Source organism: Taeniopygia guttata, chromosome 17 (genome assembly GCF_048771995.1).
Source record: "Taeniopygia guttata chromosome 17, bTaeGut7.mat, whole genome shotgun sequence".
NCBI classification, from domain to species: domain Eukaryota; kingdom Metazoa; phylum Chordata; class Aves; order Passeriformes; family Estrildidae; genus Taeniopygia; species Taeniopygia guttata.
Genome location: NC_133042.1, coordinates 6,654,394 through 6,668,641, shown reverse-complemented (window position 1 = coordinate 6,668,641; position 14,248 = coordinate 6,654,394). Strand labels below are relative to the sequence as shown.

General features: G+C 55.0%; 2 protein-coding genes across 2 annotated transcripts; both read right to left on the bottom strand.

Moving 5' to 3' along the window:
- Positions 1–96: 96 nt before the first annotated feature.
- Positions 97–3,970, bottom strand: EXOSC2 (exosome component 2). The gene is made up of 9 exons (XM_002198725.6): positions 3,780–3,970; positions 3,595–3,696; positions 3,468–3,513; positions 3,143–3,232; positions 2,966–3,031; positions 2,760–2,828; positions 1,738–1,914; positions 1,470–1,598; positions 97–651 (listed from the first exon to the last, which is right to left on the bottom strand). The coding sequence occupies exons 1-9, from the start codon at positions 3,902–3,904 to the stop codon at positions 571–573; spliced, it is 885 nt and encodes a 294-aa protein (XP_002198761.4). The 5' UTR covers positions 3,905–3,970; the 3' UTR covers positions 97–570.
- A 777-nt stretch (positions 3,971–4,747) lies between these two features.
- PRDM12 (PR/SET domain 12) lies at positions 4,748–12,720 on the bottom strand. Its single transcript, XM_030286600.4, has 5 exons — positions 12,458–12,720; positions 11,455–11,645; positions 10,317–10,472; positions 7,115–7,226; positions 4,748–6,303 (listed from the first exon to the last, which is right to left on the bottom strand). Exons 1-5 carry the CDS (start codon positions 12,669–12,671, stop codon positions 5,921–5,923), a joined length of 1,056 nt encoding a protein of 351 aa, XP_030142460.1. The 5' UTR covers positions 12,672–12,720; the 3' UTR covers positions 4,748–5,920.
- Positions 12,721–14,248: the final 1,528 nt, after the last annotated feature.

Sequence of the window (14,248 nt, the reverse complement as noted above, 5' to 3'; positions counted from 1 at the left end):
CCCTGAGACATTCAAGTCATGAACAGCCAGACCCAAACAAAAAAAAAACCAAAAAAACCCAAAAAAAAAACCAAAAAAAAAAAAACAAAAAGCAAGGCTGTGGATACTCCTGTTCTCTAAACACATGTGTCTGCATTTACATTCTTAAAAACATGGGCTCTCAGTCAGGGAACAGACTTGCAGATCTGTATCACAAGTAAATTAAAATTCAAATCGTCTTCTGGGGAAAGAAACATCACAAAACAAATCCTTTCCTCTCTGTCATTCTGCACAAAGTTCTGGGGCACTAGACAGAGCAACAGGTATTAGGAGACACGTCCCAGTTGCATCTGATCTTTATAAAGGTCAGATATCAATTTTTCAGGCTGTTGCACTAAAAGGCTATTGTACTTAAGTACTACTTTGTACTAAAAGGACACAGGAGATATCCTAGGAGTGAGGAATTTTGGTGGTTTCTGAAGTGTGGAATGAATGTTGGGGACTAGAACACTGAAAAAGAACATATAATACTGAGAATCAAAGCTGCCATGCTGGGATTTCAAATGACTGCTTCTGGCCATGTGCCCTATCCTATCCCTCCAAATCCAGCAACCTCTGCCGAGCTTCCAGAACGATCTCCTCTGTCACCTCTGGTTTGAGAATGTCCTTGATCTGCAGTGGAAAGAAGAGCAATATGAGCACCAGGAACCAACAACTACTTCTGCACTCTGTGGGGAGACAAAGGTCCCTGACACATGGCAGTGATCAGCAAAGGAGTTTAGAGGGTTGTGGTGAAAGAAGACCTATGGCAGAGGGTCTAAGGCATAATTAATTTTGCCAGTTGAGGATTCTGACAGAGACCAGAGGAAATCAAAGGAGAGGCTACTAACCCTCCTCATCTTCCCTGAAGGACACACACTGTATTTGGGAAGGGCACAGTTATACTTCAAAAGAACACCTAATTGGGAATGAAAGCAGAATTCAGATCTCGTTTACTTATGGGAAGAAAATTGCCCGTGATTGTGCTGGCAGGAATCACAGTGAAAAGCTGTACAGCAAGAGATCAAATGGAGGCAGTCTTCCAGAATGCAGGATGTGGATACAGTCATGAGCCTGCTCTCTGTACAATACATGACATTTACTTTTTCATTGCTTCATAAAATGCACTGTGCCCTCATACAATGCCAAATTTAACACTGTTTTCACAGGAATAAAAGGGTCCATAATCCCAGCAAGGGATACACAACATCTATCAAAAAAGGAACTGATCTCTCTTTAGGAATAGTTAGTCTTTGCCAGAGGCAGAACCTTTCAAACTATTCCTTGAAATTGTGCAAACAACTTATGTTGTGCAGAAGAGGAGAGTTCATACTGTCACTTACTACAGGATGCTTTGGTAAGTTGAAAGGAAACTCTGACTTCAGCAGCAACTGATGCAGCCTTTCTGTTCCCTCCCCTCAGTGTGGAATAAACACTGCTGGTTCCTGTACCTGATGAGGAAGGGATGCTTCATAGCAATACAGGATGCTGGTGTCAAAGAGCATGATCTTGTGAGTAACCAGAGCCATGATGCAGTTTCGGAGCCGTGAGATCACCTCCCGGTCAGACAAGGGGACTGGCTGAGGAAGGACAGAGGAAAAGGGATGAATGCACAGGGAATAATGCAAGTAAAAAAGCCTTGCTGTGAACCTAACACAAGATCCTGAAATTCTCGGGTTCCTCACGTGCCTCTGACTATCACGCTCCCTGGATGCTCACCTCCAAGTTGGCCGTGTAGCCTCCGGCCTCGTCATCCTTCTGCTCCGGGGTTGGGTAGATCCAGATGAAGCCATTGTTGCCGAGGATCACGGATGCACCACAGGGCAGGTCATGGAAATGAGTCTTCTGGCGTTTCACAAGGGAGGGAGAGACCTGAACCAGCACACCCTGGGCAAGCTGGAGAGCAGACCACGAGGCTCAGTGTGAGAGACATCATGAACCACCACAGATAACACCAAGTCACTGATACACACTCACTCCGTTCCTGGCCTAGGAACAACACTGTTTTAAATTCTCTTCCTGTGAAACAGTGAATATAAAACCTGCCTGCCTCTGGCAGCACTGGGAGGATTAGCTAATGCCTGTGCAGCCCTTTGAAGATGAAGAATACTCTAAGTGCTTAGCACAAATGTTAATAATATCTTGATCGTAACTACACATCAACCATCCCTGCAGAAAAATGAGGAGTCAGAGGCCCAATTTAGCAGAACACTTTCTCTGGTAATCCAATCACTGTCCTTCACCCTTTGTGCAATAAGCACACTTCCCTTTCATCTTTTAAGTGCTAATACCCTTGGTCTGGTAATCCCAAACTGCAGCCTACGCTCCAACGGTCCCTTGGCCTATTTCAATGCACAAAACCAGAGATAAATGCCAACTGCGTAAAGCCTAAAATAGAGCCCTGGGGAGAGGAACAAGTCACAGGGGCAACAGCCAGCAGAAGAGGAGTGAGGAGATCTCTCCCCAGGATTTAATTCCCAAGTGGCTAGTGGGGGAAACAGAATAGCAGGCTGAAACTGTGGATGGGGAGAGCAGTGGATCAAAGGGCAACTCAAGGACACCTCCTCTGCTTCGGGGAAACTTTGCTTGGTGGTCCCGTAGAAGAGCTGAGAGTCTTCCTGTCCTGCAGGAATGGATTATAACAACATCCTGCTCTACTCGGAGCTCTTTTCTTCAAAAAGACTTGTACAAGTCAGCTGGTGCAGATTTTTCCCAGGATCAAGGGCTTTGGAATAACTCACCTTCCCATACTTCAGGCTCCGGGTGTGCAGCGATACAGCCCCATCAGAAAATATAGACTGGACCTCTGCCTGTCGGTGCCACTTAAGGAAACAGAGTCCCTAAGGCTGCCCAGTGCCACCCCAGCAGAGCTCTCACCCCTAGCCAAGCTCTCCCTGTTCTTCCCATGCCCTTGGCTCTTCTGTCAGTGGGAGCAGCAGAAGGATACACTGATGAGATCCCCTTCCTGCAGGTAGTCCCTCATTGCAAGCTCATCTTCTGCTGATTTCCTTCTCTGAAAAATCACGAGAAAAGTTACATGTATCCCAGAATGAGGAAACATCCATCAGCAGCTCATTGTGGGGGCCCTTAAGATGCCATGCAAAACACAACCAGCTACACTCACCAGCTCCCCGCCAGGTAAATTTATAGACGACAGCAACAGGACTGAATCCAGCCTGGAATTTGTTTCCACTTTCCATCGCTTCTGCTGAACCTAAAGAGGAAAAAACCACCCAAACTTATGGGTACACAATCAAAAATTGCACTGAGCCGCAGGAGGGGATAGCTCTGCTGGCTTCTTCCAGCCTGATCCCGGTAAAAATCCACACGTTCCCAGTACCCTGCGCAGGGACACCGATGCGTGTTAGTGTTTTAGGATCCCGGGAAGCGCTTAGAGTCGGACTGAGCCACGACCACCCTCCTCCTCCTGCACAAACATAGGGCTTTACCTCGGTGATCCTGCCGACCACGATGTCGCCGATCTCGCCGTTGTACCTGGGGCAGAGAGCGGCGGTCACACCTCACACCTCTCACCTCACACCGGGCCCGCCGCCGGCCCGCGCCCGCCGCGCTCACCTGCCCTTCAGCGCCCTCACACACACCAGCTTGTTCACCCTCTCCACCACGCCGGCCACCGAGGCGATCAGCTTGTCCTCCTCCACATAAGTACCGTGGCCCCTGCGGAGAGACGGCGGCTACCTAAGGACAGCTCGAAGCCGCGCCGCGCCGCCCCGCCGCCTCCCCTCCGCCGCTGCCCGCACCTCATGTATGCCGTGTCCGCGGTGATCGTGTCCCCCGGTGCCACCAGGTGCTTCTCGCCGCCCCGGGGCGCGCTGGAATCCAGAGGCGCTCGGACCGCCGGCAGCCTCATGGTGACCGCCGCCATCTTGGCCCCGCCGTACGCGCCTTCCGCCCGCCATGTTGGCTGCTGGCGAAAGCGCGCCTGAGGGCGCGGGCGCCGCCATCTTGAGTGAGGGCGGCAGGGCGGTGACTGGGAAGCCATGTTTGTTGCTGGCAATGAGGAGCCTTTTGGGCTTCGTTGCGGTGGAGCCCAAAGGGAAGCGCGGCCATCTTTAGTGCGGGCACCCCGCGGCAGTGACCGCTCCCTCAGAACCCGCCTGGCGAACGGGGGCGACGCCCCTGGGGCTCACCCACAGCCCGGGTGCCCCTCACACACGGTGTCCCCCTGAGGGCCATCCTCTGATGTCCTCCCCAGCTGGCCGCTGCTCACGCTGGGCTTAAACATCCCCGTGGATGAGGCCTTCCCCTCGGCCGAGCTGTGCCAGCACGAACCGATACGACCGTGGAAAAGTTGAATCCATTCAAGCACCGGTTGCGATGACCATCAGCAAATAATGTCGCTTCCTTCCAGCAGGGCTTGTACCTGTATCCCATACCCATATCCCACCTGTATCACTGCCGAAATGTGGGCACTAATTCACAGAATGTATCAAACGATGCCAAGTAGCTGTGGCTTCAAAGAGGAGCTGTAAAAGTTCACAAGAATAGGGACTGGCAGGGTGGAATCATACCCACTCCAGAGTGAGCCAGCCCTTATCCCATCTTCCAGACCTGAAAAAGGGCTTCTTTAGCCAAAACTTGGGGTTTTTCCCCCTCCCAGGTGCACTTCTTGGTCCAACAGATGACACCGCATCTCCTCACTCACACATTTTTGTGGTAATTAAGACCTTCATTCATCCCAGCACCCACATCCTTCCCCTGGCACATAAAATAAAGCTCTCCATGCAATCCCTCTTCTAAATGATAAATGTTCCAAGTAATTTTTATTTAGAATACAAGAGAGGTACAAATGTATTTACACTGTGTACATATACAATCAAATAATATATAATATCAAAGTCTTGTAAATAATGTTTACATAAATATTTACAAAGTTAAAGTGACAGTTGTTTGGGGGTGGGGTTTTTTTTGTTTTTGTTTATTTTCTTCTGGAAGTGAAACACGTTTGTGAGAACTTTATACATCTTAGACTTATAATTAATATTAGAATACCTTCTTTTAAGCTTTATGATACACAGCCCTCCTCTGCAGTGTGGGGACTCCAGAGGGCGCTTAGAGTTGTCCTTGGGGACAGAGCTGGCCCGGGGACAGGTTTTCTCCGTCCCCAGAGGGCAGTAGCAATTCCAACCAAAATGTTCCCTCACAGCTGGGAAAAGGATGGGGAGAAGAGCTGCCAGGGCTGAACAGGCACAGCCTGGCAGAGCTCAGGGTCCCCGCAAAACCTGCCTGTGGATGGGCATTCCCAGCTGGCACCATGTCCCCTCTGCCCACAGCACAGCTTGGAGCGGTGACAGACCCCAGTACACGGCTCTGGCTGGAGCAGGGCGGGCACAGGGCGCTCAGGTGCAGGAAAATGAGAATGTTCACTACCTCGGGGCTCCCAAAGAGGGAAAGATGTCCCTTGGAAGGAGCCACCGGGACCAAAGCCACTCCCAGGGCAAATAGGTGTGACTGGGGGGGCCACATCAGGGCCGTGCCAACCTTTCAGTGGGGCACGTGTCTGCTAAAGCAGAGGAGGACGGATAAGAGGAATTTTTCTTTCTACCAAATTATCTGTAAAATCCGGGCATGGCTCCTCCAGGCCCAGCTTTTCGGCTCTCCCAGTCCTCCCCCAGTGCGCTGGCAAACCCACACAGCACATCCCACTGCATCCCTTCTCCCCTGCCAACCCCAGGGACCACCAGCCACACCTCTCTGGGGATGATCCCCCACAACTCAGCTGCAGAGCTGGGGGTTCCCCTCCTGCCGACCCCCTGCAGTCAGCAATGCCCAAAAACAACCCAAGACACAAAGCAGCTCAGCCAAGGGTCACCCCCCCAGTTCATTGCATGTCTCAGCATCAGTCTTTGCTGTCCCAAATCCTGCTGCCGCACTGGGAGCTTCACAGCACCATGGTGGGGATGTGATGGGCCAGGGAGGCAGGGTGGGCCACGGGCAGGGCGGGTGAGTGGGCCTGCAGGGAGGCGTTGGGGGGCCGGTGGCGGGCGCTTTTCTGGTGTGCCCGCAGCCCTGCCAGCTGGGAATAGGCACTTTGGCAAACCTGGCACTTGTAGGGCCGCTCGCCCGTGTGCAGGCGGACGTGGTTGCGGAGGGTGGAGGACTGGCTGAAGCGGCGGTTGCAGAAGCGGCACACGAAGGGCTTGTCCAGCGTGTGGATGCGCATGTGGGAGCGCAGGTTGCTGCGGGAGTTGAAGCCGCGGTGGCAGATGACGCAGCGCATGCGCCCCGTGGTGCTGGCCCCCGTCTCCACCGCGTGGAAATCCTCTGGGGACAACAGGAGACAGTCAGGCGCTGCCCTCCAGCACAGCAGCTCAGCCCACCCCAACTCCCTGGGGTGCTGGGTGCTCTGGAAAGCTCCCAGTGCCTTCTTGCTGGCTCCCTGCTGCTGTGGTCATCTCAGGGTTTTGGGATGCAGCCAGTGCTGGGAATGGGCTCCGCCAGATTTAGGTAAGGGGAAAGTTCAAGCTGAGCTGAATGAATCCCTTATAAATAGACACAGAGCTGGAGGAGGGGGGTGCAAGAACTCTCAGGAACCCCCAACCACACTGTCCAGCCCCTGCCCCAGTCCCAGCTTCTCCCCTCGCTCTGCTGGGCTCAGACATGGCTCTCTCAGAGTGGGCAGCAAAGTCAGGGAGCACAGAAGTGGCTCCAAACACAGCCTGAGCTCTGCTGTACCACAGAGAAGCACCTCAGGGAGCCACTGAGACAGGCAGAGAGCGGAAGCTCAAGCAGAGACATCCCTCCTGTGTTGGTGATTAAGATCCTTTAAATGCAGAATGGGGGTGTAGAGGCTTCATCCACTTAGTGTTTCATGGAGTGTTGGGGCCGCCTTGCACCCACACCCTGCACTGCTCCTCCCTCCTGGCTGGGTCAGGCAGTGACTGCCACCACCCCACCGGCAACAGCCCTGGGCAAGCTGGCCTGGAGGCATCGCCCTGAATAACTGAGGATCTGCTCCAGCTGTGTGGATCATTTCACAGTCCCTGTGCTTGTCCACAGAGAACTGGGGTATCTGACATACCCCTGGGATGTCCCTGCCTTGTGCCCACCCTTGGCTCTTTCTGATGTTACCTACCATGTTTGTTCTTCTTCTGCTCCTCTTCCAGCCCTGGCACACCTGGGATGCCCAGGAAGGTGTTGTGGGAGTTCCCATACCAAACCAGCAGCTCTTGGTCTGGAGGAATCATCTAGAATGAGAGAGAAAGAAAGGGTTGTTGGGAAGGGCAATGAACATCCATCCCTGCGCTGATCTACCCTGTCTGTGCCCCATTTCTGTGAGATCCTGATGCCATCTGGGACCTGCCAGCTGTCCCCAACACCCACAGGCAGGCACAGAACAGCCCAGGATGTAGCACTGGAGGTGATGGCAGAGCTCAGCACCAGCACAAACCACTCCAGGCTCTCCCCCAAGCTGGGATACAAACACATGGGACATGGAGCCCCCACTCAGCACTCCAGCAGAGCATTTTATCTTTGGACAGAGCAGGTACCCTTCAGCTGCAGGGCACAGGCAGCACCTCCCACCCACCCCTGCCAGGGCTGATTTTAGAAGGTGGAAACCTGCTTATATCCCCCACCAAAGCTGCAGTGCCTGCAGCAGCCCAAGAACAGCTACAGGAGCAGGGCAGGGGGTTTGCATCATCCACGCTCCCGTTTCCCTGCAGTGGTGGCACTTCTCCTGTCCCTGCTGTTCCTGTCCTGTTCCTGCATGGCCAGGGCAAGCAGCCAGGAAACACTGCTCAACGCTCCCCTCGTGCAGCAGCCACGGCTGGGAAGATACATCCTCTCAGACCAGTTCAAACAGCACTAATAACAACATAATTAAAAAAAAACAAAACATTTTCCCTAGCAGTCCCTACTGTTAAATATCTAATTTAGAAACAGGAATGTCCTGTGTTTTGGAGGATTGTTTTCTGTACACTGAGCATGTTAAATCCAAATAAAGCATCATCCATGTGAAACATAGATGCTAAGTTCAATCACCTCAACACTTAAAATATGTTGAATTTAAAGCATCTGAAATCAATAGGAATTTTACTTCATATCTTTGTCCCTCTGCATAAAGACCTCCCTGGGCTGCAGAGGAGAAATTTGGGAGGTAAAGGAAGCTGATATCCTTTTGCATCCCAAATTGATGACACTGTTTCTTGGCATTATATACCCTTAACAGAAATTTAGCCATTTTTAATACAAGCAAATAAAATATTGCTGAAAGGATAAAACAATCTGCATGGGTGCATACATGGGTGTGTGGTTTTTTCTGCTGAAGCTGCTGCAGCCACACCAGCAGCAGGTGAGCACCCACGTGCATACACCCCAAAGCAAATTCAAATTGCCTCCCAGGAATCTTGTAGCCTTCAGATCAAAGGCCAAAACTTTCTGCTTTCATTTTATTTTTCCAGCAGCAGCAACTTGATATTGCTGAGAAAGGGGATGGGAAAAACAAATCAGCAAATAAGGGCATGAACGGGCAAAAGGCATTAAAATATCTAAGGTAAATAGGAAAAAAAAAGCACCAAATCAATCTGGTTTTTTGGCATGTAGGTGAGAAAGGCATCCAAAGAGATGGATTCCCTGTCTGGGAATCCACCAGGGCAGGAAGGGGATGGAGGATGACAATGGCTATGTATGGACACCTCTGGTGCTGAGCAGGGCAGCACCTAAGTTCAGGTTGGTGTGTGTGCCCTGCCGAGCTTGGGGAGCAGTGTGACAGCAGGAACCCTTCATAGCCACCTCCTGCCACACATCACTTGGGCTTCAGCACTCTCAACATCTCCAATTCACTGCTTGTGCCAAGGGAATTCAACTCATGCTGCTCCACCGCTCACTGCTTCAGCCCCAGGAGCAAACCCACAGCTGGATCATGGCTGTACCCAAATATTCGCTCACCCACCCCCTTGTCTGTGCCTGCACACGGTGTAAAAATCACAGCTGTGTTCCTAATTACACCACAGCTACCTGGAATTATTGTACTTATTTGCATAATTTAAGAACAGTAGTAAAAAGTAATTAAGATGCTGTCACAACAGGCACAGCTGCCTAAATCTTAAAACTAGAAACACCTGAAGCCTGTTGTCCAGCATGAGAACAGCAGGGAAGTGCTTGGAGCTCTTGGGAAAGGTGGCAGAGCGCAAAGGACACTCTCCAGCAGGAGAGAATATCCAATCCTCTTCCTACCCACCTATTCTCCTTTTCCACCCCCCGGCAGCAATCCCTAACTCAGCCCTGCTGCCTGCTCAGTGCAGGGTTGGGCTGTGCTCCTGTTCCATGGAACATTTCAGCTTGTGCTCCTCCGGGAGCCGGTGCAGAGCCTGGGCAGACCTGGAGAGCCTCCCCAGCTGCAAAGCTCCTCAGGTGAGACTCTGAACCCGATGCTGGAGGGGCACAATCCCACACTGCTGGACTGGGATGGACTGGGACGTGTCGCCTCTTGTGGCTCTTTAAGCCAAAGCTGCTGCAGCATCTCCCCAAGCCAGCCCCTTTCTCTGCCTGCAATAGCGTTGGGTTATGGGGACACTGCCCATAATAAGCAGGGCTGGTCCCCACCATCACCCTGCTCCGGCACTGTGTGATTTGTATGCACATGCCACCAATAATTCCAGGGAGCCAGACACCCACCTCCATCCCAGAGTCTCTGTAGGGAGCTGTGGGCACCCTTCAGCCGTCACCCCACTGCACAGCAGCCTGTGCCACACCACCCTGCCCCTGCTCCTGTGCCCCAGCAGCACAGAGCAGCACAAGGATGAGGGGGCAGGAAGAGCCCCTTCCCCACAGTGTAAAGCCCAGGGCAGAACTGCACCAGTGCCACTCCCTGTTGTCTCCGTGGCTCCATGCACTGCCCAGGCAAAGCTGTGCACAGTCAGGCACAGCCTGTGCTCGGCACCTGGGTTTCACAGAATCCCCCCAGCTTCACCCTGCTATAAAGAAGCAGGTTCTGCACAAAATCCCACTTTTTCAATACAGCACCCAATACATGCTGTCCTTGCCCAAAGCCCCATATGGGCCAGAATTGCAGCTCTTTTCATGCTTTACACCCCAAACGAGGACCTACTCTCACTCTGTGCAACACACACCACTCCATGAGCCCACAGAAAGGGGACAGAGAGGAGAAGGGACCTTTACCACTCCCTGAAGCCCATGCAATGGCCCTTCCCTATGGTTTCTACCTCTGCTGGTAGATCTGAATGCCAAGGTTGGAAAAGCTGCCGTGTCCTTCCACAGACACCCCACCAACAACCCAATGAACAAGGGAGGGAACAGTCTTCAGCCCCACTTACCTCAATGGCCTTGTAGAAGATGCTGTTCCCGATCTGGACCACCTCGAGGTTCTGCTCCTGCTCGTTCCGTGCACATTTGATGTAGGTCATCCAGCTGCGGTGATCCTCCTGGCTGGCGTCGATGAAGTACCGCACGGTGCCGTCCTCGTTGAAGACCTGCCAGGGCAGAGAGCACTTGGTGGTGATGTGCCCGCAGTGGGCTGAGCCCCTCCACCTCCTGCCCCTGGGGTAAAGCCCCTGAGACAGGGACAAGCTCAAAGCCAGCACAGCCTCAGGGCTGAGATCCTGACAGCAGCCGGGAGATGCTGGACTCGTCCTGCTCGTGGTGCTGGACTGCGGCAGGGCTGAGAAACGTGCCCTGCTCTCACTGGTGTGGCTGGTCCTGCCAGCCCCTGTGTCCCTGGATAACCCACCTCCCTTCCTCAATCTCCCTTCTCATCAGAGCCCCACCAGCAGCTCAGCCCGAGAGGAAGGGGCAGTTCAGCATCCTGCAGCTGCTGGGGGAGCCGGAGAATCCCTGGGTGGAGGGGGAAGGTGCATGCCAGGCCTGGAAAAATGTTTAGCAGGGTGCCAGAAAAGATTAGGCAAGTTTCTGTTAGGCATAAAATTATAATAATAATTAACAGTAGTTAAGAAGTGCAAGTCTGAGTCAAACAAATCAAAAACTAGGAAAACCCTCCCTTTTGGCTGTGCATTGGTGCACAATGTCCTGGCATCTCAGATCCCCCCAATCTCCAGAGTTTCATTCAGGATTAACCTCAGCAGGGCTGGGGCAAAGCAGGGAGCAAGGGACAGGGCAGAGCTGGTTTTGTCCACTGTGGCCAGTGCAGGCAGCAACCAGTTGGATGTTCCACCAGGACAGGATGGGCAGGGCAGGGCAGGGCAGGGCAGGGCAGGGTGTGATCTGCCTGCACGGGACACAAGCAACAGCATTTCAGGTCTCCTCTGTGGGCTGAGGAAACCTCATCCTTCTCCTGCAAGGGGTTCCTAAACCCACCTGCCCAGATATTTGCATGAATGGGGAAACTGAGGCGCAAGGATGGTGCTCGATGGTGCCCAAGCACGGCACAGAGCCCCAGCACCCCGTCCCTGCTTGTCCCCAGACCAGCCCGGGCTCGGGGTTCAGGGCATTCTTTACCTCCCACATGAGGTTGTTGTTCTTGCACAGGTCCACATGTTCGGGGGAGATGACCCTGCCCGTGAACGGCCCCATCTCGGTGCCAGCCTTGATCCAAGTCTTGGAGAAGATGCCGAGCCCTTCCCCGGGGATGGAGCTCTGGGCGATTATCACTTCCGACGGCAGCACCAGGCTGGAGAGCTTCTGCACCTCTGCGAGGGGGGAGACCGGCTCAGAAAGGGACAGGGCTGGGGGAGAGGGGAGACCTGGGGCGGCGGGGACCCCGCCCGACCCCGGCCCCAGCCCAGACCCCGGGGCTGAGCCTTTGAAACGCCCAACCGGGGCTCCCACAAAGCGCTACAAGGTTCCCCCGGGCCATTGAGGAGGTACCTGGGAAAAGCATCCCGGGCTGGGCGAGGGAGCGGGGCTGGGAAAGGAGGTTAAATGGTGTCTATTTCGGCCCATCCAGCAATTTGTCATGCTGTTAAAGTGATCTGCATTCATTAAACTCAACTAGAAAGAAATTGCTAATTCTAAATTCATTAGTCCTTTAGGAATGCTGTAGCGGTACATTGTGCCTGAATGGCGCGAGGGCTTGTTTAAAAGGGCCCAGGAATTCCTCTTACAAAATGGGGAGATGAGATGGTTGACATATCGTGAATGGAAATGGAATTAGCCTTCATGGTAAATTAAGAGAGGAACAGAAATCCGAGAGGGGGAAAAGGGAGCTGGGACGCCCCGGCGATGCCGGGGCGAGAGAAAAGATATTGTCCCGGGCGGCTGAATGCGGGACGGCCCCGGCCCCCCCAGCCCGCGGTTTAAGTGGGAACTTTCTCAGGTCAAGCCCAAGTTAACCAAATGAATTTAAAGCCCTTTTTCCCAAGTCCCACGCCTGGGGAGAGCGGGGCGCCGGGACCTCATCCCGCCGCCGGACTCCGGGAGCCGGCCCGGGGCCGATGGGGGAAACCGGGGGTGTGAGAATGGGGGATGCCGAGGGATCGGGGAGGGTCCGGGGGTCACTCACCTCCGGAGAAGGACTGAGCCAGCACTTCGGCCGTGAAGGCTGTCTTGGGGCTGCTCTTCTCCTCGAAGAGCTGCTCGCCCAGGACGTTTCTCCAGCGGCCGTAGAGGAAGCTGTGCAGGATGTCGGAGGTGATCACCTCGGCCAGAGAGAGTCCCTGCGGCTTCAGGCCGGGCTTGAGGACCAGGGCCTCGGCGGGCAGCACCGAGCCCATCATGGGGGCGAGGCGGCGGGGCCGGGCGCGGCGGGCGGCGGGCGGCGGGCTGGGCTCCGTTCGGCTCGGCGGCTCCCGCCCGGCTATATATGAGCTTCATTGACCCTCCTAATTGGTTATTAATGACCTCCCTGACGTTGGCGGAGAGACTGGGGCTGCCGGAGCGAGGCGAGCCGTCGGAGCCCCCCCCTCCCATCTCCTCCTTCCCTCCCCTGCCGGGGGTGGGGTGGCTGGAGGGAGGGAGGGACACGGCGAGCGCACACACACACACACACACACACACACACAAACACAGAGGATACACACACATATATACACACCGATACACACACACACGCACCGGCTCGGCCCCTCGCACCTCCCGGCCCGGGCAAACCCAAACCCGGGCACCTGCCCCGGGGCACGGCAGAACAGCAGCGAAACGGGCAGAAATGTCCCCGCCAGTGTCCCACGGACGGAGCGCACCCACGGGCACGGTCCCGCTCCCCACCTGGCCCCCGCACTCGTTTTTGGGACTGAAACGCTGCGCTTTGGGGCCATTGAACATCACAACGAAATCGGCGGCCCCGAGCCCGACAGCTCCCGGTGCTCTGCGGCGTTTGGCCCTCGCAGCCCCGGGGGAACGGGCTGAGGCTCCCGCAGTTGTTCCCGACCGTGCTCGGCTCCCCGCTGCCCCTCGCATCCCCGCCTTTCCCAGCCGGGACCGGCAGCACCGGGAGGCTGCGGCGCTGCTCCCCCAAATACCGGGAGAGGGTCCCCAAAGCACGGGAAGGGTCCACGGCGCTCCCGGGGCTGATCCTCGCTTGACCCCCTAGGGCAGGGCTCACCAGCCCGGCCGGTCCCCAACGCCACATCCCCGCGGGAATTGCGGCCAGGTGTGGACTGGGGACCGCTCGTGGATCCCCCATCTCCCTGCAATAGCAACCACGTCCTGCCGTGTCCCCCCAGGGCCGGACCCGCCCGCCGGGGAGGCTGCAGCATCTCCGGGGCTCTGCTGTCCCCGCACCCGAAGCCCCCGGCCAGCCACGGCGCCCATCCCGCCCTGCCGAGCCTGGGGAGCTCCGCAGCCACCTCTGCTCCCCAGCAAGGTGGCATCAGAGCGGTGCCCCCAAACCCAGGGCTCCCCTCGGGGCCCGAGCTTTGCCGGCTCAGGAAAGGGTTAATCTTTCCCGGATTTAAACCTAGTCCTGCTGTGTCGGAGCTTAGAGCCCTCTCCTTAGCCTTGTTCTTTTGATTTTCATGGGGACGAAGGGCTGGAAAGGGCTGCGGGAGGAAGGCTGGGCCCCCGCGCTCCTCGGGCGCTCCAAGGCCGGTGCCGCACCCCGGAGCCCCGCCGGGTCCCACCCGGCCCCCGGAGCACAGCCAAGCCCAGCCCGAACCCCCAGCCCATCCCTGGTGGGTGTCTTAGAGGGTGAAGCTGTGGAGTGTCTTCTGGCCTGGGTGAAATGATGCTACAAGCCATGTGCAATTATTTCTATTAATCCAATCAAGAAGCGACGCAGATGTCAGGAACCCACCCAGACCTGCGCTTACTTTCGGGTCTTCGCTGGAAAGGGGAGGTTAACAATCTTTCAGGGATT

What these genes read in the sequence shown, in the direction of transcription:
- PRDM12 (XM_030286600.4), bottom strand. Translation starts at nt 12,671, where the DNA reads ATGATGGGCTCGGTGCTGCCCGCCGAGGCCCTGGTCCTCAAGCCCGGC. An exon ending in GGCTCAGTCCTTCTCCGGAG is followed by an intron (nt 11,646 to 12,457) that starts GTGAGTGACCCC and finishes CCCCCCTCGCAG; the next exon opens with AGGTGCAGAAGCTCTCCAGC. An exon ending in GCAGAAGAAGAACAAACATG is followed by an intron (nt 6,304 to 7,114) that starts GTAGGTAACATC and finishes TGTTGTCCCCAG; the next exon opens with AGGATTTCCACGCGGTGGAG.
- EXOSC2 (XM_002198725.6), bottom strand. Translation starts at nt 3,904, where the DNA reads ATGGCGGCGGTCACCATGAGGCTGCCGGCGGTCCGAGCGCCTCTGGAT. An exon ending in GCGGACACGGCATACATGAG is followed by an intron (nt 3,697 to 3,779) that starts GTGCGGGCAGCG and finishes GTCTCTCCGCAG; the next exon opens with GGGCCACGGTACTTATGTGG. An exon ending in GCTACACGGCCAACTTGGAG is followed by an intron (nt 1,599 to 1,737) that starts GTGAGCATCCAG and finishes GTCCTTCCTCAG; the next exon opens with CCAGTCCCCTTGTCTGACCG.